The following is a 23,025-nucleotide window of genomic DNA, read 5'->3' as shown; positions in this document are numbered from 1 at the left end:
CTCTCGGTTCCCTGGTGCGAAGAGGAAGAAGAGGAGTGAGGAGGACCAACCTGCTCAGTTTCCTCTTGAGGAGACCATGCCCGCAGGGCATCTTGTGAAGAGGCAAAAGGTGACTCAAACGCGGGAGTATCCAATGAGACGGGGGAAACCACTTCAGTCCCACTGGACCTGAGCCTTTGTGCCTTGGAGAATTCTTTCTCCAGAGCCAGATGTCTCCTCAAGGCCTCTCGCTCGGCTGCTTTAGAAGTCTCTTTGACTTCTAAAGGCCACTGACTAATTGAAACAGGTAGTCAGAAAGATTACCTCCTCACTCCACTTACATAGGTCTTAAGGATTTGAGCCTGATCTTCAATAAGAAGTTAACACAATGATACACTTAAGGCGAGGCAAAGCCCCATGAATTTGGAAAAAAAACACCCTAGAGTTCTACCACACTTGCTGTGGGTGTAGGAGAATTATTTTACCCCTCGGTACGGGCCTGACTTGCAGACCAAGGCACTAAGGCAATATCAGATGTTGCTATATAGCACAATAGGTCCCAACAAAATGGCATCCGCATTGTGGGCCTCTCAAAATGGCGGCCGCGCTATGATCATGTGGTCAAAATGGCGGCCGCGCTCCCTTCTGAGCCTCCCAAGAAGCTGAGCAAAGTTCTAGCAAAAAGGGACAGTGAAAAAACCAGACACAACCACAAATCCAGCAATCAAACGGTTAAACAGGACGATCCCTGTTCCCTCCGTTTGCGAAAATCACTTGCGGTTCATTGCGCAGCCTCCGCTGCGATCCGGTTGTGGCTGCAGGAAAAAAGCCTCGTGGCTTCGACGTTCGCAGCAAAAGGAACCCCGGCGGCCACTCTCAAGTAAGCTTCCGTTCTCCGCTGACCAGCTGGTCATCTGAATCGCAGAGAGCTTCGATCCGTCAGGATGGGAGCTCCCACCCAATTAAGGCCTGCAGCCTCCAACCCCCGAGCCCAGAAAGAGCTCCAAATGTTTGAAAGGACAGAGTCCTTGCCAAATACTTTCCAATTGAGCCAAATCCAATTAGTTGAAGTAATTTAAGAATTTAGAAGTTGAGAAAAATCCAATCAAGTCTGAATAAATCTAACGTAGCTATGGAGCCTAAAATTTTTGCGCCCTACTGAGCTGAGACTAAGACAAAAACTGGGAAGACACACCCAGAGGGAGGCATGGCTAAAGCTTTGTTTTAGTCTCACTGAGCAGGAAGGCTGAAATTACCCATCGGTGGATTCTACATCCATCCTGCTAGAGAACATAGAACATAGAATTGCTATGATTTTTTGTGTATGCGTATCTTCAAGTCAGTGTTAACTCCTAGCAATTGCCCGAATAAGTCCCTGCAGTTTTCTTAGCAAAATTGAGGAAGGTGTTTACAACTGCCCACTTCCTAGAGCTGAGAGTGTGTCAGTATTTAAAGATCACACAGTTGGCTTTGTGCCCTAGCAGGACTAGAATGGTCTCCTGATTTCTGGTACATATTCAACCATACTTCCAAATTAACGGAGATACTCAATATAAAACAGACTGCAATCCATATTTGATTACTTTCTGGAACTCTATTCCATCATAAGATATCTAGTAATTATATTGTTTTAGGTATATGAAGAATCTGCCATTATATGTTCAGTCAACAAAGGGTCAAATTGTTCAAATCAGGGTGAGGGGAATGCTACTGCTTTCAAAGAAAGATCAAGCTTTTTTGTTTCTTTGTCCAGCTTTACATTATGTAGATAAGTGGTAAACTATTACACAGTGTTCATTCAGCTTAATAAAAGTTACTTAAAACACTGCTTATACCTGTTTTTAATCTTTTGCGAGAACACAACTGTTTAGAATATACGATTACTATATTTTATTTTAAAGTTTTATAACTATGCAGGTGTTATTATAAAACCACTCCAGTACTTTATTTCAACCGTAACTTTAGATCTTATTAAGAGGAAACAAGGTCACTAAGTTACTTTTCAAATATAGCTTCCTACCTTATATCATATCATTAATATAAAGAAATAAAATCCTATCATATGTGCAAAAACTGCAATGCCAAAATGTTCCATTTCCTCTCAGATCATATCAATTGAACTATTTCAGGGAAATATAGCAGACTGGTAAAAGTTACTCTTCCAAACTAGATATAGGCTAATCAACTTCTAAATAACTTTTCTCTGCAATTGGGAAAAACTCTATATAATTTATACATTTAAAATAGATAAGCCAAAACCTATTCCTCCTCTAGCAAGAAAACTATCTTGTAAAAGCAATGGACAATAAACACAAATTTCTGCCCTTTCGGGAGACAGCAACAGCATTTCCACAACTCTGAACTGAAATGCTAAAAATTTATTTAATAAACAAACACATCCCTGCTACACTATTATCATGCCAATAACTACAACAACAAAAATCTGAGGAAAAAAGATTCAATCCATGCCTAACTGCACATTGTATAGGGAGCTGAACTCCAGCTAAACATATTTTAGCTCCTTAATGTTTCAAAGGAGAATAATGTATAGGTGACATATGATTTCTAGAAATCTTGATAAAGAACATGCTATTTCTGCCCTCATTTGATTTCTGACCATAAGGATAAATCAAATCCTATGTGTGACAAATTTTGTCCATATTATCTACAATTATTTTGGATTATTTCAGTATACAAAAAAGAAAGACAGGCAGTCCTTGACATATAGCCACAATTGAGCCCAAAATTTCCATTAAGCAAGACAGATGTTAAGTGAGTTTTGTCCCATTTTACAATTTTTTGCCACAATTAAGTGAATCATTGCAGTTGATAAGTTAGTAAGAACTGTTAAAGGGAATCCGGCTTTTACTGTTAAGTGAATCTGGCTTTCCCATTGACTTTGCTTGTCAGAGGGTCACAGAAGGGGATCACATGACTCCAGGACACTGCAACCATCATAAATATGTGCCAGTTGCCAAGTGTCCAAATTTTGATCACAAGAATGCTGCATTTTTTTAACCCTGTATTCAGCTCTGGGAAGGAGGGGGGAGGGTTAAGGGGGTGGGAGGGGGAGGTATTTTATTGTAAAAAGTTTATAAAATTTTCAATAAAAAAAAAGAATGCTGCATCGGTCTGCATAGGTCGTGTGAAAAACAGTCGTAAGTCACTGTTGTAACTTCTAATGGCCACTAAATGAATGATTGTAAGTTGATGACTACATGTATACCCTAAGATCTATTGACTGTTCATTTTGTGTTCCTCATTCCTTCTGAGGTAAACAGAAGATGATGATATTTTCAAGTAAAATTGTAAACTACCTAGAGCTTTCAGGACTGGATAGCATACAAATTAAATGAACAGAAACAGTAAAAGGAAAGTATAATCACATTTAAGAAGGAAAAAACCATTAGGTTTCCAGATAGAATACAGCAGGAACAGACAAGTGAGTAGTTCGTGTTCTGAATGATTGTGTACCCAATTATGAAACATAAAAAAGTAATTCACTATATCAATAGTTATGAAGGTGCTGATTTACCTATATTGGTGATGAAATAGCTACTTCCTATTACATAAATGGAGATTGTAGAAAGAATAAAAAGCGGAGTATTTCCAAGAAGTAAAGTTACTGAAAGATCAAATAAGAGTTTATAAGTTGAGTTCAATTAACATTTTCCCTCTAACTCATCAATGTGTTTTTGCCTGGCCTGAAATGGGAACAAAAAATAATCCTCAACTGGTAGGACATTCAAAAACAGAAATACAGAGAGAAATCTGTGATTGTGATTTCTAAAACAACTTGGCTATCATGCAGCAAGCAGAACCATGTAGCACAGCGTTTCTCAACCTTTCTGTGACGGCGATGGCGGATCGCGTTGTTTGGCGACCCCCGTAAAATGGTCATTCGACCCCAAATGGGGTCGCAACTCATAGGTTGAGAACCGCTGATGTAGCACCTCCTGAAGTAAAAAAAAAGATTGGCAAAGCAAGTGGCCACACTTGAGATAAGAAAGGAAGAACACTTAACAGATTATACAAATGAGATGTTACCAGAAAAACTGATAGAAGAGGTAGGTTTCCATAAAGAAAGTAGTCAAACAAAAGAGCAAGTTCACTGGATGAGATAAAAGTGTTTGACATTAGATATCTATACACTAATGTTCAGAGTATGGGAAATAAACAAGATGAGTATGAACTTTCAGAACCAAAAGCAAATATGGTTTAATAGACGTACTGGAATACTGGCAAGCTGAGAACTCAGACAGGAGTACTGTGACTGAAGGTTGCAGTTTGTTCAAAAGGTACAGAAACTATGGAGAGAGGGAGGAGTTACATTGTTAAGTATGATTACTCTGAATGATTTCAGTGTAGAGAGAATCTGGATTAAAATAAGTGAAGGAACAAATAAAAGTTTGATTGATTGCCCAATCAAAGAAAAGATGAACAAAGTGTAGATCTTAAAAAAAATAACTAGAAGACATTAATTATCTTAATCCTGTTTGAAGTAACTGAAGATAGCCCCTCTCCCCAAAAGCAATACAATTACACAACAATTTTCCACAGTGGCCTCCGTCTTTTGGAACATCATTCCTGCTTAGATGAGATTGGCTCTGAACTAGCTGGCATTCTAGAAAGACCTGAAAACATAGTTTTACTGTCTGGCCAGGGGATCCAGTAACATGGACATGGATGGAGTCTGCAAAGTGGCTGTATTGCTAGGGAAATCACATGTACTTCCCTTCAAATTATGTTTTTATTGTTTTATTTTGTTGCATTTGTGTTTTTTAAATTTTGTACGCTGCTTGGGTGAGATGGCTGGCTATATAAATTTACCAAATAAAAATATCTGGGAAGACTATAGAGCATATCATAACGCAATTATTTTCAATAACATTTTAGATCCATTAGTTAATTTTAAAAACTCAGGCATCTTAAAGACTTAAATGTGTATAAGGGATTTTTTAAGTTTTAATTAATGTTTAAATTTGTGTTTTGGAGGGAGTTTACAAAAATGATAATAATATCAGTATTATTACTATTTTCAAGATGAAATTTGATTAGATGTGTATAAGGGGTTCTTAATATTTTATGTTTTAAGTAATGTTTAAATTTGTGTTTTGGAGGGAGTACAATTTGTTTATTTCAACGTTTTAAGTTTTAAGTAATACTTAAAGTTTTGGAGAGAGTATAATTTGTTTAATTAAATGTATTCAGTTTTGCTAATGATTTATCTTAGATTTTATATTGTAGGTATAGATGTTCAAAGAAAGTTGTGTTTAAAATTGTGTTTTGGAAGGAACTTATATAGAATGATGGATAATATTATAAGTATGATTAGAAGATGTTTAGAGTATATTATAATGTGTTTAATGATTTTAATTATTATTATTTTTTAGAGATAATTTATTTAACTTAAGGTATTTAGATTTGTTTAGGATTTATAGGTGTTTTAAGTTTTTTTCTTCTTTTTCTTTTTTTTTTGAAACATTTTGGATAAGCCTGTAATCAACTCTGGGAGGTCTAGGGTAGGGTTAGGGAGGTTTGGGGAATTGGGGGAGGGTATGGGAGGGTGGGGGGGGGTTGGGAAGGGGATTTGTTTTGTAAAATTTTAAAAATTTTCAATAAAAAAAAAAACTCAGGCATCGATTGACATCTTAGTTTGAATCCTGCACTGAGTGGGATTTGACTTAATGGTCTAAATTCTTTAATTCAAGATTATCAAAGGGAACTGCATAAAATCTTCTGGCTCCTCCAATTTACTATCCCCCATCAATTTCTGAAGATAAGCATTGAATAGTGTTTTTAAAAATATTGTTAATTTAACAATTTTTATACAAAATGCGTAGGCCATTCTTCTTAATTAGCATGGTGTGAGGTAGCATGCAACCTAAATATATAATTTTTTTAGACAAGATGAACACCAAGAAACATTCAAGTTCATAGAAGGGGCGTTGTCTTACCTGAACGCCTTTTCTCAGCATGACAATGGAGAATCCACAGATGGGTTGATCTTGTCTTCCTTCCCTAGAGACTAAGTCAATCAACCTTTGCCACCTCTCTCTCCTTAGGCTAGGAAACCCCAGTCACGACGAGGCACAGCTGTTGATGACATTTCAATGTGGTGGCTCAAATATCCTTGACACAGGGCCTGACTGACCCTAAAGGGTGGGAGTGGATTTTCCATCGTTATGCTGAGAAAAGGCATTCAGGTAAGACAACGCCCCTTCTCCAGCATGACGAGTGGAGAATCCACAGATGGGACATACCAAAGCCTCACTGCCCCTATGGACGGGAAGTAGTCTGGGCCTGTGTCCCACCGTCTGGTACTACGCACTGGAGCACTCTCCTGCCAAATGAGGCATCTGCAGAGGCAAACCTATCTAACTTATAATGCCTTATGAAAGGAGAAGGCGACGCCCATGTCGCTGCCCTACATATTTCAATTGGCGCTTGTGTCACCCACACCGCTGAGGTTGCCGCACTGCAAGTGGAGTGTGTGGTGATTCGAGTTGGAACTGGCAGGAAGTGTGTCTGGTATGCACCTGCTATGCAAGCCCTAATCCAACTGCCGATGGTGGAGGCAATCACCTTCTGTCCTATTGAGGAGGGCTGGAAGGAAACAAAGAGGGCTTCAGATTTGCGAAAGGATGCAGTTTGTCTAATATAATGACGTAAGACTCTGCGCACATCCAGGGTGTGCCATTTGCGTTCCAAGTCATGGGACGGCTGAGGGTAAAATTCCGGCAGCACAACCTCCTGCACCCTGTGAAACAATGAATTGATCTTGGGGACGAAAGAGGGGTCCAATCGTAGGACCACCCTGTCTGAATGAAAAATGCATAAGTCCTCTCTGACAGAGAGAGCTGCCAGCTCTGAAATGCGCCTAGCCGATGTGATGGCTACTAGGAAGGCACCCATGAGCATCAAGAACTGTAGGGTGCAGGTTCGGGCGGGCTCAAATGGACGTGAAGTGATGGCCTGTAAGACCCTGGACAGATCCCAAGAGGGATATCTGTAAATCATGGGCAGTTTGCCGTTAATCGCGCCCTTGACGAAGGAGTGCACCATGGGATCAAGGGCTCTGACTTGCCATGTGTGAGCACCGTGGACAGGGCAGCCACCTGTCTGCGGATTGTGTTGGGCGCTAAGCCCCTCGAGTCTCTCCAGTAAATAATCCAAAATTCTTGGAACGGTAACTGTTGAAGGGTCTAACTGTTGCTTTGCACACCAATTACAGAAATTTTTCCATGTGGAATCAAAGTTCTATTAGTTGTAGGCCTTCTTGAAGCCTGAATCATAGTAATCACATCTGACAAGTAGGACTCTTGTGTCAGGAGCCGCTGTTCAAATGCCAGGCGGTTAACTGAAGCCACTGGGGCTCTGGGTGTTATAGAGCCCCTTGGCTGAGGGAGATTCGATCTTGAGGTATCTTCCACGGGGGAGAGACCGAAAGACTCACGAGATCGGCAAACCACGGCCATTTTGGCTAGTGTGGAGCAATGAGTATTGCCTCTGCCCATTCCTGCAGTATCTTTCAAATCACTGCCTGGAGCAGAGGGAAAGGAGGGAACGCATACAGCAGCCCTCTGGGCCACGGGCTGCGAAGGACATCTGCCCTTTCTGCCCCTGGAGACGAAAACTGGGGAGGAACTTCGGGAGCTGGGAATTCGCCTGGATAGCGAACAAGTCCAGTATTGGGTGACCGAACCTCTCAGAAATCTCCCTGAATAGGTCTGGATGCAGGCGCCACTTGGAGTGGTCCACTGTTGTCCTCCTCAAGAAATCAGCTTGCTGATTCATCTCTCCCGAGATCTGCTCGGCTCTGAGGGACAAGAGGTTGGTCTCTACCCAGGTTCCAAACAATTGAGCCTCGGCCATAAGGGACCTGGAGTGAGTACCTCCTTGCCAGTTGATGTGGGCTTTTGCCGCCACGTTGTCTGTGAGGACTAGAACGTGTTATCTCGCTACTGGGCTGCGAAAGTCGCATAGGGCCAGGTGTATCGCTCCAAGTTCCCACCAATTCATGTTGTGCTTCAGATCTGACTGGGACCACCGGCCCTGGACCAACTGCGATTGTAGGTGCGCTCCCCAGCCGAACAAGCTGGCACCCAAGGTTTGAATAAGCCAGGTGGTCTTCTTGCCACCGCTGGGTAGAACCACCACTGGAGGGATTTTAGGGTCTGTGACGGAACCCTTACCCTTTGGCTGGAGGAACTGGTGACCAGTCTCTGGAACAGGAGCAAAAACCATTGCGGGTTTCTGGAGTGTAAGTGGGCCCAAGGCACAATCGCTATGCAGGAAATCATCTTTCCCCATAATTGGGAAAGCATAGCCAAGGGGACTACATGCTCCCTTTGAATCTGAGTGACTAGGGATTGGATGCTGTCCCGACGTTCCCGAGATAGGTAGACCTCGAACTTCCTTGTATCTATCAACGTGCCCAAGTGAAGGAGGCGGAACTGTCTGACTTTTCTGGAAATTTACTGAAAACCTGTGGTCCTGGAGGTTCTTTATGGACAATGCCAGTTCTGACTGAACCGATTGGACTGAGGAGGATTGAATGAGGATGTCGTCCAGGTAGCACTGGATATGTACCGGAATCGTCCTCAAGTGCGTGGCAAGTGTTGCCAGGACCTTTGTGAACATGCTGGGGGCCGATGAGAGGCCAAAAGGTAAGGCCCTGTATTGGAAGTTTTGGCCTGCGTAGCAGAACCTGAGGTATTTCCGATGTCCGGGAAGGATGGGAATATGTAGGGAGGCCTCCATCAAGTCGATGGACGTCAGGAGTCCCCCTTTCTGATGTCTGCCAATATGAATCTCCTGTATGCCAAGTGAATATTTAATCCTTTTAAATCAAGGATTGCCCTCCATCCTCCTGAAGTCCTGAACAATGAACAGAATGGAATAGAACCTCCGTCCCTTTTGCCTGCCGGAAACGGCTCTATGGCCTGAATCTCCAGGAGATGCTGAATGGTCTCTCTCATGAGACTTCTTCTGACCGGATTTTTGGGTGCTGGGCAAGGGACAAAATGCCTCAGCGGTTTGGAGGTGAATTCCAGAGATAGGCCGAATCTGATGGTGTTGAGGACCCAGAAGTCCGTAGTGGTGGCTTGCCGTTTGTGTGCGAAGAGAGCCAACCTGCTTCCTATGGGAGATATTCCTCCCTGGAGTCATTTGGACCTTTGAAAGGGGTGGCCTCCCATGCCTCGAAAGAGCCACTTGGACTGAAATTGCTGTCTGGATCTGTCCCTGTTGCCAGATCTGTCGGGGTGACAGTCTGGTCTAGGAAGGTACAGCGGGAGAACTGAGAAAGCTCCGACCCTGTTTCTGATCAAAAGGGCTGCCTGCGGCTGTAGGGGGCAGCCGTCCTATCTACTCTCCTGATAAGGTGGGACAAGACCTTGTGCTTATCCTTATTTTCAGGCAGATAAGGATTTAGGGCCTCTCCAAATAACTGGCTGCCCCTGTTCAGGGCTGCGGCCAACTGCCACTTGGACTTAGCATCTGCTCGCCACTGTCTGAGCCACAACAGTCTACGAGCGGTGACACTGGATGCTATTGCTTGAGAGGAAAATCTGGCAGCGTCTAACAACGAGTCTGCCATATACTCTGATGCAGCCACTAATTTGTTTAGGTCGTGGTGCATCCGTACCTCTTCTGGCGGGACCCTAGCCTGCAGCTGGTGGAGTCAGAGGAGAGAGGTTCTGGCAAAGGAGATGGATGTAGCCACCCTTACCACGCATGCTGAGGCCTGATAGGTCCTGCGGAAGGTGAGTTCCGCTTTCTTGTCCTCTGATCTCAGGGCCTCTGCCATATCTCCAGACAACGTGAAGGAAGAAAACAATGGTGCTAAGGATTTATCTACAGCCGGGACCGCTAGCATCTATGATAGTGCTGGGTCCACATTAAATAGCTTCTTGTCTGTCCCCCCCTCTGGGAGGGGAAGGTGCCAGGCATTCCCCATTGTCTCTGGACTGTATTAAAGAGGGGGGGGGCAGGGGATGTGCTGTTGGGTAAAGGTGGGTTCTGAAAACACCATGCCATTAGTACTCTGACTGGTGGAAGGCCAAGCCTGAGGGACCCCTTCCAAGCCAATCTGAGTGGTGCTGCTGGCCTTGTGGAGCAGGGATTTGAAGAGGGCCGGATTAAAGAGGCCTACGAAGGGAGGAGGGTCAGGGGATAAATCCTCATCCTCTGACAGCCCCTGCTCCGTCTGTTCGTAATTCCCTGTAAGCAACATTCTGCTCCTGGAGGAATGGGAAGGGGAAATCGATCCCTGGTATGCTGTTACTTTCTCCTGGGATAGATAGGATGGGAACCCTGATATACTGACTTAGGTCTGGATCTCTGGTGTAGTGACGAAGCTGTGCCTTGGGTGACAGCTTGAGAGATCAGAGCCTGTAATTGTTCCAATGATAATGCTCCCTGAGCTTCTGGAGTCCTGCCAGTGTGGGTATAAATATTGCCTCTGGACTCAGAGGCCTAACCCAAGTCATAAGCGCAGGGATCTGAAGGTCAGGCCCCTCACTGTGAGGGACCATCTCCACCTGCTCTGCCCTGGGAAAAGCAAACTGACCTGCTTTTCCTTCTGGAGACCAGGCACTTGGGGCAGCCGAGGTTGCAGGAGCGATTAGAGGGCCAAAAATTAATGCCTCCATGGGAACAGGGGAGGCCTGCCCAGCTTCTGCTGTGTTTTGGCGCTTTTCTGCTTTGGAGAATTGTTTCTCTAATGCCTGGTGTCTTCTGCTTGCTTCTCTGTCAGCAGCCTTAGGATCATTTGCCATAGATGGCTTTGGCCCTGAGCTTCCCAGCAGCCTCCTGTTTGGATGATTTGGACCTCTTATGCCTGGAAGGACTATTGGAAGCATTTTGAGAGGTCTGAGGAGCAATGTTGTTTGCCATTGCAAATAAGAGATGTCTCAGTGGTGTGACTGAGAGGGATCTCAACGGTAAGAGGCCAAGTACTGGCTATTGGTGATGGCGGCAATCGCCGGCACGCTCACAACCCAGATAGTGGCGACAGACCAACGTAATGGAAACGGCCAATACTTAACTGGTTAATGGTGGCTGCAGGACCACTCAACGGTACGTCCAGCGCCTATGCAATGCTCCTGATGGCAGCAGATCAGGGCGGCATGACCAACTTAATGATACGGCCCGCACACATACAATCCACTTAGTGGTGGCAAGACCAACTTAATGGTAACAGCCAGCACACTAGTAATCAGTTGGTGGCGGCAAGACCAATTTAATGGTAACGGCCAGCACACTTTGTATATTCAGCAGACAATTCTGTGAGCTGTAGGCCTTTGTGCACACTTTGTGTAGTCAGCAGACAATTGTGTGAGTTGTAGGCCTTTGTGCAAGCCTTCTATAGCAGGGTTTTCAACCTTTTCACTCATTGTACCACTTTTAAGATATGGCAATATTGAGTACCACCAGTCGCCTAGCAAGGTGTCAAAAGGGGCGTTGACTTACCTGAACGCCTTTTCTCAGCACGGAGATGGATAATCCACGCAGTGGGTTGAGACTGTATTCCTGGCCAATCAGATCAGTCAGCCAAAGTTGCCATGCCCTGTCCTGGACCATGATTCTCCAGTCTTGACTCGAGCGCAGCCATTGACTGACAGTAAGACGTTTTGGCTCCACTAAATATACCCTATTATCCTAGTCTATAAGGGTGGGTGTGGATTATCCATCTCCGTTCTGAGAAAAGGCGTTCAGGTAAGTCAACGCCCCTTCTCCAGCACTGGAGATGGATAATCCACGCAGTGGGACATACCAAAGCCTATTGTCCCTTGGGTTGGGGGATAGACTGGTCCCGTGTGTAACTTTGGTCTAGAACCTGCTGGAGAACCCTCCTACTGAAGGAGGCCTCTGCAGAGGAGTACTTGTCGATTTTGTAATGGCGAATGAATGGAGAGGGCGAGGCCCAAGTGGCTGCCCTTCATACCTCTTCAATAGAAGCCTGCATGGCCCACGCTGCTGAGGTGGCAGCACTCCTTGTCGAGTGGGCCGTGATATGCTTGGGGACTTGCAAGGACTCCGCCTGGTATGCCCCAGTGATGCATGCCCTAATCCACCTACCGATGGTAGAGGACGAGACCTTCCGGCCCCTAGTAGCGGTGTGGAAGGTTATGAAAAGCGCTTCCGAGCATCGGAATTCCGCTGTGCGCGAAATGTAATGTCTTAGTGCCCTTCGTACGTCCAAGGTGTGCCATTGTTGCTCCAGGGGATGAGCTGGGTTTGGACAGAAGTCTGGTAGGACTATTTCCTGTGATCTGTGAAAAAAGGAGTTGACCTTTGGAATGAATGAAGGGTCTATTCTTAGGACTACCTTGTCCCTGTGAAAATGACACAGGTCCTTCCTCGTTGAGAGAGAAGCTAACTCGGATATCCGTCGAGCTGACGTGATAGCTACTAAGAATGCTACCTTATGGGTCAGGTAGCGAATGTCACATGTTTTGAGTGGTTCGAAGGGCGCTCTGGTAAGAGCTTGTAGTACTCGTGGTAGTTCCCACGATGGATACCTATGCACGGTTGGCGGTCTGATGTTCGCAGCCCCCTTGAGGAAGGATCGTATTAAGGGATGCTTGCCCAAGGATTCACCGGGGCTGGCAGAAAGTATAGTTGAGAGGGCGGCGATTTGCCTGCGCAGCGTGTTTGGCGAGAGGTCCCTCTCTAGGCCATCTAGTAAAAATTCTAGGATCTTGGGAATTGTGATCCCTTCGAGTAACAATTCCTGTTTAGAGCACCATGATTGGAAGCTTCTCCACGTGGCCTCGTAGATACGGTTCGTGGAGGGGCGCCTTGATGCCTGTATGACCCTAATTACACCCTGTGAGCAAGCCCCCTTGGCTAAAATTGACCGTTCAAGAGCCAGACGGCTAGTTGTAGCCATTGTGGCTCTGGGTGGAAGATCTCCCCCTGCTTGAGGGAGATCCTCTCCGGAGGAATCCGCCATGGATTCGTGCGGGAGAGACTCCTCAAGTCTGCGAACCAAGGTCTCCTTGGCCAATAAGGGGCCACAAGGATTACCTCGGCCCTTTCCCGCAGAATCTTGCGTACTACCGCCGGAAGGATAGGTAAGGGTGGAAACGCGTACAGGAGTCCCCTTGGCCATGGGCTCTGTAACGCGTCCGTCTGCTCTGCTCCCCTGGATGGGAATCGGGAGAAGAAGCGAGTTAGGTGGGCATTGGAAGGAGAGGCGAAAAGGTCCACCTGGGGAAGCCCGAAGCGGTGACAGATCTCCCTGAAGATCCTCGGGTGTAGTTGCCACTCCGAGTGATCTATTGTTGATCTGCTCAACAGATCTGCTTGGATGTTTGCCTCCCCCGATATGTGGTCGGCCTTTATGGAGGCCAGATTTTGTTCCACCCAGGCCCCCAGTAGGAGGGCCTCGGCCAAGAGCGAGCGAGAGTGTGTGCCCCCCTGACCTTGGGCCTTGGCTGTCACGTTGTCCGTCAGGACCAGTACGTGCCTGCCTTTTATGCTGCTGTGAAAATGCCTTAACGCTAGGTGAATAGCCCGCAGCTCGAGCCAGTTTATGTTGTGTCGGAGATCCACCGCTGACCAGCGGCCCTGTGTCCACTTGGTCCCCAAGTGGCCTCCCCAGCCGAATAAGCTCGCATCTGTTGTGACTACTACTCTGTCTGGTTCCCTGAAGGGGGACCCCCTGAGGAGAGCTGGAGATAGCCACCACCTGAGGGAGTGTCGTACTCTCAGAGGTATGCCTACCCTCTTCCGGGATGCACTGATTTGCTGTCTCTGAAACGGGAGCATGAACCACTGCAGTTCTCTTGAGTGCAGCCTTGCCCAAGGAACTATTGCTATGGTCGATATCATCTTCCCTAGCAGCTGGGAGAGGCAGACCAGCGTCACTGACTGACCGCGGCTTACCTGTTTTACGGCTTTCTTTATGCTGCTGAGGCGTTCCCGTGATAGGTACACCTTGCACTCCTTTGTGTCTATGACCGCTCCCAGATGGAGTATTCTCGTAGTTGGGGTTAGATGGCTCTTTGGAAAGTTCACCGAGAAGCCGTGGTCCTGCAGCAGTTTTACCACTAACTTTAGGTCCGCCCGAGACTGCTGGGCGGACGATGACTGGATTAGAATATCGTCCAGGTAGCACTGGACTCTGACTGGTACGTTTCTTAGGTGTGCTGCCAGAACCGCCAGAATCTTGGTGAACACCCTGGGCGCTGATGACAGGCCGAATGGAAGTGCCCTGTATTGAAAATGGTGCCCCCTGTAGGCAAACCGTAGAAAACGGCGGTGAGCCAGAGAGATAGGGATGTGCAAGTATGCCTCCGTGAGGTCGATCGATGCCAGAAAATCCCCTTTCCTTACGCTTCCAAGGATGGAGCGTAGTGTCTGCATTTTGAATTTGCGGTATTTTATGTAGAAATTTAGCCTTTTTAAATCCAGAACGGCTCTCCAACCCCCTGAGGGTTTTGGGACCACGAAGAGGATAGAATAAAACCCCTGGTCTCTCTGGTTCATAGGCACCGGCTCTACGGCCCGTATGTTTAGAAGGTGCTGAACGGCCTCGTTCATGAGCCTTCTCTTTGTTGGGTTTGTGGGAGTCTGCCCCCTATGGGAAGGTCTGGGTGGGAGTCATCTGGTACGGCGGAAGGGGCGGTTGCTCCCCCGAAAGGGCTGTCTTCCCTGCGTTTGCCTATGTCTTGTGTTCTGTCTGTCCCCCTGTCTTTCCCTATCCTGTCTAGCTTGGACGGGTTGGGAATTTTGAAAGTAGTTGACCCTGGCTTCCGTACGAAAGGATTGTTTCCTTCCCCAGGAGCCGGGTCTCTTGTCCTGCCTTTTAAGCATGTGTTTAAGGACCTTGCGCTTGTCCTTGTTCTCTGTCAGGTATGGCGTTAGTGCCTCACCAAACAGCTTTGCCCCTTGGTACGGAGCCGAAGCCAATTTCCACTTGGATTTGGTATCCGCCTGCCAGTTCTTTAGCCAGAGGATGCGCCTGCTCGTGTTGTTTGCCGCCATTGCCTTGGCTGAAAACCTGGTCGCTAAAAGTGTCGCGTCCGACGCATATTCCGTGGCCGCTACCATTTTGCTGAGTTCCTGGTGAGTGCGTATATCCTCCATGGGAACCCGGCCCTGTAACTCATGGAGCCAACAAAGTGTGGCTCTGGTGAAAAAGGACGCGGAGGTAGTCGCCCTGGTAGCCCAAGCTATTGCCTGGTGCGTTCTCCTGTAGTTGGACTGACTCTTTCGGTCCTCGGCTTTAAGAGCCTCAGCAAAATCTCCTGATATGGCCGTGTCCAATATCAGGGGACCTATGGGTTCGTCCACCACCGGCACCTCCAATGTTCCCTCTAGCTCCCTTGCTACATTAAATAGCTTCCTCTCCGCATTGCTAGGAAGCGGTAGGGAGGTTGGTGCTGCCCACTGTTTCCTTATTGTGTTTAGGAACATGGTCGGGCATGGTATGCGGTGTTGAGTGGTTACCTTTTCGGCGAACGTCGGCTCAGCCTCCGTGTCAACTGTGACAGGCTCCGCTGGTGTCCCATGCCCCAGATGGGCTGTGGCCTCAGCCTTGCGCAGAATGGTAACAAAAAGAGAAGGGTTAAACAGGCCGCTGAAGGACGGCCCTTGAGGTGAGGTGTCCTCCTCTTCCTCAGACATTTGAATCCCTTGTGACGTACCTGGCTGGTCCAGGTAATCTTCCTCGGAGACCGACGAGTCTGAGAAGGAGGAGAGGTCCTGATGGTCCTCCTGTTTCCTCCCGATGCCTCATTCTAAGTCCTAGAGGCTTGGCTTTGGAAGTTTGAGCCCTGGCCTCAAATGCACGGTCCACTGCCTGCGCTATTAGGGTAGCTAGCAGATCCCCCGTCAATGCAGGAGGAGTAACCATTGCCTGCGACCCTGCAGGTGCTGTGGTTAGCATGGTCCTCGGGGTTTCCTGTAACCTCCGTGGGGAGGTGGATCGGGAGAGCGATGAGAATTCGCCTATCTCACCCTCTGTTTGGGACTGTGATGAGTTCCCTAATGACCAAATGGCCCATGGGGATGAAGGGAGACCCAGCGGTAGATCAGGACCTATCCCCCCATTCTGCCTATTTTCAATTCTGGCCCTTTTCTGGGCTCTGTCGAACTCTTTTTCTAGGGCTTGGTGTCTTCTGATTGCCTGTTTGTCAGCCTTCTTTGATGACTTCCTTGCAGCCTTTCTAGGGGCTGCAGAGGATTCCGAATCCTCTGAAGCAGGTGCTCCAGAGGATGAAGGCGGGGCTCCAGTGGAGGGAATGATTGCTTCCTCCATTCTCCACTAACGCTGGGCCGCGATAGGGGGGACCCAGGTAGTAGGAGAGCTCCAACTTTGAGTAAGGACAGGCGCACTACTGGGGGCGTCTGGAACTCAGGAGCAGACTCTGCAAAATTGTCAGAGTTAGTCACTGTGCACGGATAAGAACAGGCACGCTAATGGGAATGCCTGGAACCCGGCTTGACTATGGTGGGTAAGGACAGGCACGCGACTGGGGATGCCTGGAACCCACCACTAAATCCAGAAGCGTATGGGCCACTAATGGGGGACCCGCAGTCCGGAAGGAGCCAAAGGCAACTAAACACAGTTAGCTATGAAAGGTTCTTATTTACTTTAGATTGAAGACACCAAGTCCTGGAACCCGCAGCTATGTGTCTAATTTGAATGTCTCTGAATGAATAATAGATGCTTTAGTATCCCAGTACTGCTTGCCTATTAATTCACTCCAGCGGCTGAACCTATGCTTCACATGGAGCCTTAGATCCCCTGTTTGGACAAAAATATGGCCGCCGCTGCCAGGAGACTACTGCGCATGTGTTAAAAGGAGGAGATTATTGCGCCTGTGCTAAAAAGGCTGCCTGTGCCACGTGCGGTTGTAACAAAGAGCCGCGCGTGCTCCCAGCTGTGCAGACAATGGCGCCTCGTTTAAAAATCCTGAGCAGCCTGGTGAGTGAAAGAGACTGCTCCTTCGCACGCCAGCTGTTTCCCTTAATCAATCTCCCTCCCGGCATGCGTCCCCTTTGTCCTCCGCTCCCCTCGCTAATTGCCTGCCTTTCTGTTTTTCTTTCTTTCTTTTTAACGCGAGGGGTTGCACGAGCCTCCCCGTTTGTTTAAGGCGGCTGCCGGCTGCTGGAAGGTGGTTGGGGTTTGGGTTAGGGAGGGGAGTTAGGGATTTCCCCCTTTTAAGTGGGGGTGGTTTCCCCTGTAGGGAATCTGACTTCCTGAGTCTTACAATTTAGCCAGGAAATTTTTGAGTAATCAATTAAATTGAATTAAATTATCTCTAATTAACTTTTAAACTAAGCAATTTCAGCTACTAGAAGAAAATCCCCCCCAATGGAAAGGAACTATACCTGCCCAGGAGCCAAAGTTGTAGGTCTTTCTGTATGGCCAGATCAGTCAAGACTGGGGAATCATGGTCCAGGACAGGGCGTGGCAACTTTGGCTGACTGATCTGATTGGCCAGGAATACAGTCTCAACCCACTGCGTGGATTATCCATCTCCAGTGCTGGAGAAAGTGCTGTGCTTTGGCGCTTTTCTGCTTTGGAGAATTGTTTCTCTAATGCCTGGTGTCTTCTGCTTGCTTCTCTGTCAGCAGCCTTAGGATCATTTGCCATAGATGGCTTTGGCCCTGAGCTTTCCAGCAGCCTCCTGTTTGGATGATTTGGACCTCTTATGCCTGGAAGGACTATTGGAAGCATTTTGAGAGGTCTGAGGAGCAATGTTGTTTGCCATTGCAAATAAGAGATGTCTCAGTGGTGTGACTGAGAGGGATCTCAACGGTAAGAGGCCAAGTACTGGCTATTGGTGATGGCGGCAATCGCCGGCACGCTCACAACCCAGATAGTGGCGACAGACCAAAGTAATGGAAACGGCCAATACTTAACTGGTTAATGGTGGCTGCAGGACCACTCAACGGTACGTCCAGCGCCTATGCAATGCTCCTGATGGCAGCAGATCAGGGCGGCATGACCAACTTAATGATACGGCCCGCACACATACAATCCACTTAGTGGTGGCAAGACCAACTTAATGGTAACAGCCAGCACACTTTGTATATTCAGCAGACAATTCTGTGAGCTGTAGGCCTTTGTGCACACTTTGTGTAGTCAGCAGACAATTGTGTGAGTTGTAGGCCTTTGTGCAAGCCTTCTATAGCAGGGTTTTCAACCTTTTCACTCATTGTACCACTTTTAAGATATGGCAATATTGAGTACCACCAGTCGCCTAGCAAGGTGTCAAAAACTTGATAACCCAAAAAAAAGAGGAAAAAAGTGATAAAGTAGAGGTAGTCCTCAACTTACAACAGTTCGCTTAGTGACTGTTCAAAGTTACAACGGCACTGAAAAAAGTGCCCTCCAAGCCACAGCCAAGCAAGACACCTGCCTGCCCGCCTGGCGGCACTCTTCCTCCTATCCAAGGTTTTCATTGTTATGACCATTTCTGTGGAGGATTGGCAGTGGGGATGGGGTGGGGTGTGTTTGGTTTTTATTCCCCCCGTCTGCTGAGTGGTTGCAGCAGGTTTTGGTCACTTCATATGAGCCTGGGATACTGTGACCATCATAAATATGAATCAGTTGCCAAGCATCTGAATGTAAATCACAAGACCCTGGAGATGCTGCAACATTCCAGCTGATCGGCGCTTCTTCTGGGCTCAGCAGAAGCACCAGGATTAGCGTCAAGCTCCACCTACAGCCCGGCACCGATTCTGGCACTTCCGCTGAGCCCTGACAACCCTGCAGCTCCAGCCATCTCTCGCTCAGGCTTGTGCGATGCTGCCAATGGTTCAGCTCATTTCCCTCCCCGCTACCACTTTTCTAGGATGGTCATGTACCACCTGCCAGGTGCCAATGTACCACAGGTGGTACCCGTACCACTGGTTGAAAAGCCTTGTTCTATAGTCAGCAGGTAATTCTGTGAATTTTAGGCCTTTGTGCACACCTTGTGTAGTCAGCAGAGACTCTGTGAATTTTAAGTCTTTGTGGCATCTAAGGTGGCACTTGCATAGACTGCGCACAAATAAGCAGGCAAGTCTGAGTGAGTTGTAGGCCTTTGTGCAGGATCTTAAATGGCAGCCGTTGGATTGGGCCTAGTCACGGCCTGGAAAAAAGAAATTGCTCTGACTGATGTGAAGCAAGACACTGGCGTTAGAAGCAGTTGGTTAATCCTCTGTGGCCAGCTGAATGAGCGGCCCACAATAATGCTGCTTCTGCCTGATCCATTTGAATTTCCCGGTCTACAAAAATGGTGGCCGCAAGATTGCCATCTAATTTGCCGGGCCTGTGTTGTGGCTGGCTTAGTCCGGCTGCTGCTGCAATTTCCTGAAAAAGCTGAGATTTTTGCTGAAATTTGCTGGATTCCCAGGCTGAGGGAATCCCACACAGCGTCCAAAATGGCAACTGCTGCTTGTTTAGCTTGCCGAACATTTGCAAGGGGCTTGAGGCTTCAGCCGAAGCCTGTAGAAACACTAGGATTCCGAGCGGTTCAGCTGTTTATCGCTGCGCTGAATTCAGTGCAGCGAGGGAATTTAAAGAAAGAAAATATACAACCTGATCCACGATGGGCTTCTGCACTAGAGACTAAGAGCCAAGTTTACCACATCTCTCTTGGGCGAAGACTAAGTCGTGACTGGGGTTTCCTAGCCTAAGGAGAGAGGCGTGGCAAAGGTTGATTGACTTGGTCTCTAGGGCAGGAAGACAAGATCAACCCATTTGTGGATTCTCCACTCGTCCTGCTGGAGAATAGGAACTATCTCCTTTATATTATGAACTTTAAGCTAAAGTAAATGATGCTGATCCATGAAATTTATTTCCTAATAAGACTGAATTAGTTCACTAAGCATGCAAGACAAAATATTTAAAAAAAAAACAATAAAACCAATGTGGTTGACAATCTTAAATAATATTAAAAGCCTTAGACCAATTCTGATTTAGATATTGCATTGGAATTTAAAACCATTCTAAAATAGTATGTAGAGAATAGAATTGGTTAAATAGATCTGGCAAACAGAGGTTTGATGACAACAGATTGGGTCATAATTTATTAACAAAGAAATGTGAAGGTGATTGCAAAAGAATCTGAAATTATGAATAACATAATACAGCCATTTACATCTGTGAAGCTCATAGGCCACAACTCTCCATATTCTCCAAATATATTTCTGGAGCATCTTAGGGTAGAGCCTTTAAAATACACACCAACTGAAATTTACAAGATATACACTTTTAATATCTTGCCAGAACTGGTACGTTTTTCCTCCTACACAAAAATATATAAAGCTCTAATAATTTATTTTGTAGGGCAACCTGAATTTTTTAAAATTAAAAATTAGTTGGGCTCTTTCTTATAGGGTCCCTATAGCAATTTTTATAACTAGTCCTTTATATTCACTTTATCAACATTAATGGCTCTTCATATTTACCCAACACATTGTTCTTATGGTTGTTATCACTTTTTCCCTTTCTTCCAGGTTACTCTATTGTTGCTATCACATTCTTCAAACTTCCCAGTAATTTACTGCCTCAATTTTACTCCCAAAATATTTTATTTCTCCAACTATAAACTTTTCCCTGTTCAGTTTCTCTAGTGAAGATCACTCAGTTCTCTTTCAGTATCTACTATCCTCGAAAAGTTCCTATTCTTTATAATTTAAGAATGGCCATCACTTTACTCTATAAACATCCCCTTGCAAAGCATACCATCTCCATAGCCAGTTTAATTAACAATGAAACTTATGGCAAGTGGTATGTATGCACATTAATCCTGCATCTTTTCTACTTGAAAAATAAAGAAGAGATGAAAAATAATATTGTTCTACTACAATTGTGTACATTTTAAACTAATTTTCAGCATAATAATCTGAGTAATAGTAACCATGGTTTTAGTAATATAAAGTTTTTCACATCATTTATATATTCCTAAATCATTACCAATTAATTATAAGGCCACTACTTCAGAACACATTACAGACTGTTTTCTTCTTTGAGCTTCCAGAATGTCAACCAGAAAAAGAAAACTTGTGACTTTCAAGGATGCTGAATGATATCTTTCACCAGCCCCACCTGTGATTCAATGGTGCAATAAAATCTTATGACAAAACTATGGCAAATGATAGAGAGATCAGAGAAAACTGTTCAGAAGAAATTATAATTCAGTTGAAACATTCCTTCTTGTACTCCAGTAACTTATTTCTATTTAGACTCCAAGGATAATTTAGTCCCCGCCCCAATTTTTCCCACCATAGTTTCAGAGACAATTAAGCGATGAAACAGTATGTAAACCATTAACATAGAAATACTGCAGTATTCCAAATTAGTTGTAGAAGAATTTTCTACTAAAATCGCTACTTACCATGTTAGGCATCACAGGAGCAGGCACTGGTTTCTTGTCCATTGGAAACTGTGGCAAACTGTTAGGTAATACCGGCTTACTTTGCATCTGGGGACCAAGTCCACTGGCTCCAATTGGCTGCCCAGTGTTTTGGCTATATGGCGGGACATAAGGACTGGGGTTGTTCATCATTCCCATCTAAAAATTAAATAAAAAGTGATAGATCAGTTAAGGATTTTTAATTTTGACTTTCATATCATGAAATATAAAGTAAGCAATGAATATTTTGATTGTCACAAACTATAGTGCAACATACTTGGAATAGCCCTATCTCTATCTCCTTCCCAACCTTTCATGAATGCTACTCTAATAAAGAATTCTTTTAAAAAAACAAAGCAAAATCATTCATTACTATTAATGGTAATTTCTAGTTCTTTTTTTCATGTGTTTCCTAGATAATTAAACTTATTAAATATAATTTTAATTGGTACTATTCACATTGAAATTAAAGAGTTCGTAACTGAACATGTATTTAAATGTGCTTACAAAGCAGCATTTGCTTTATCAGTTAACAGTGACTAGCAAGTTTATATTATAATCTCTTAAATGTATATACGTAGAGATAATCTGGTATAGTGGCCAAGTCATCAAACTAGAAACCAAAAGATAGTGAATTGTAGTTCCATCTTAGTATCAAAGACAGCTGGTGGGCCTTGGGTCAGTCACTTCTCTCAGCCCTAGTAAAAAAGGAACTCATCAACCACTGTCAAGAAAACTGAAGGGAGCAATCACCAGAAATAATAAAAAAAAGACTTAAAGCCACAATTTTTAAACATTCAGACTGCATAGAGTCACTTTGGATAGCAAGATGAGTGGCTTATAAATTAAATTAAAAAATTAATTTATACTTTCTAGTTCCTACAATTTAAGAAATATGTAATCCTTAGATGACAGCTAACACCTTGGACTTCGAAGCAAATCAATAGCCAATGCAGCTCTCACAGGAGAGATGACACACGTGCACAGGTGCATTGGCTGTTGATTTTCTTCCATGTGTCAACTCTACAACAAACTTGGCTGCAGCCATTTTCTTTGTTCTAAGTTGCCACAAGATTGGGAAGGGGATAGAGTAATTCTACTAGTCTAAACATTTTCACTGTCCCATGGAAACCAAGGTCATTTCTGTCAATTAAATAGGGGATGGAGCATTTAGTTAGGAAGCCCACAAAATTCTTCAATTGGGGAATGTGGCTAATTGCATAGCATTGGGGTGGGAAGTTCAACTTTATAATATTGTTGCTTTCTGAAGGGAACTTCAGACTTGGTTTCACTTTTGACTATGCTGATACTATGTAACCAACAAACATATTCTTTGAGGAAATCTCAAGCCTCAGAGTTCTGATTTATTTGGTCTTGTCTATTGGAAGCTTGACACCAGGTGTAAGTCCTATATAGCTTGGCACCAGGTTATTTGAAGGACATCATCTCCCACTCACATCTACAGGACCTACCAGAGAGAAGAGGCAAGGAATGTTGTGGGTCCCCTCTCCTAAAGAGTACATCTAGTGGGACCAAGAAGGTCTTTCTCTGTGGTAACTCCCTCCCTGTGGAGCATCATCCCCATAGAAATAAGACACACATACCCCCATCTTTTGCAAGGGCCTAAAGACTTGGTTTTGTCAAAAAGTCTGAGGAACCCAGAGTGGAATGGAGCTCATCA

The 23,025-nt window shown here is 45.4% G+C and overlaps 1 protein-coding gene across 1 annotated transcript in view; it reads right to left on the bottom strand.

Annotated features, from left to right (window-relative positions):
• The window catches only part of EP300 (E1A binding protein p300), a 103,446-nt gene that overhangs the window by 53,316 nt on the left and 27,105 nt on the right, over window positions 1–23,025 (bottom strand). Inside the window, exon 3 of the mRNA XM_039335546.1 lies at window positions 21,327–21,503. Coding sequence (XP_039191480.1) covers window positions 21,327–21,503 — 177 coding nt within the window. The remainder of the gene's footprint in view (window positions 1–21,326; window positions 21,504–23,025) is intronic.

Source organism: Crotalus tigris, unplaced genomic scaffold (assembly GCF_016545835.1).
Source record: "Crotalus tigris isolate CLP2741 ecotype Arizona unplaced genomic scaffold, ASM1654583v1 scf7180000017644.4837335, whole genome shotgun sequence".
Taxonomy (NCBI): Eukaryota; Metazoa; Chordata; class Lepidosauria; order Squamata; family Viperidae; genus Crotalus; species Crotalus tigris.
The sequence above is the reverse complement of the archived record's forward strand: the minus strand, read 5'-3'. Positions and strand labels throughout refer to the sequence as shown.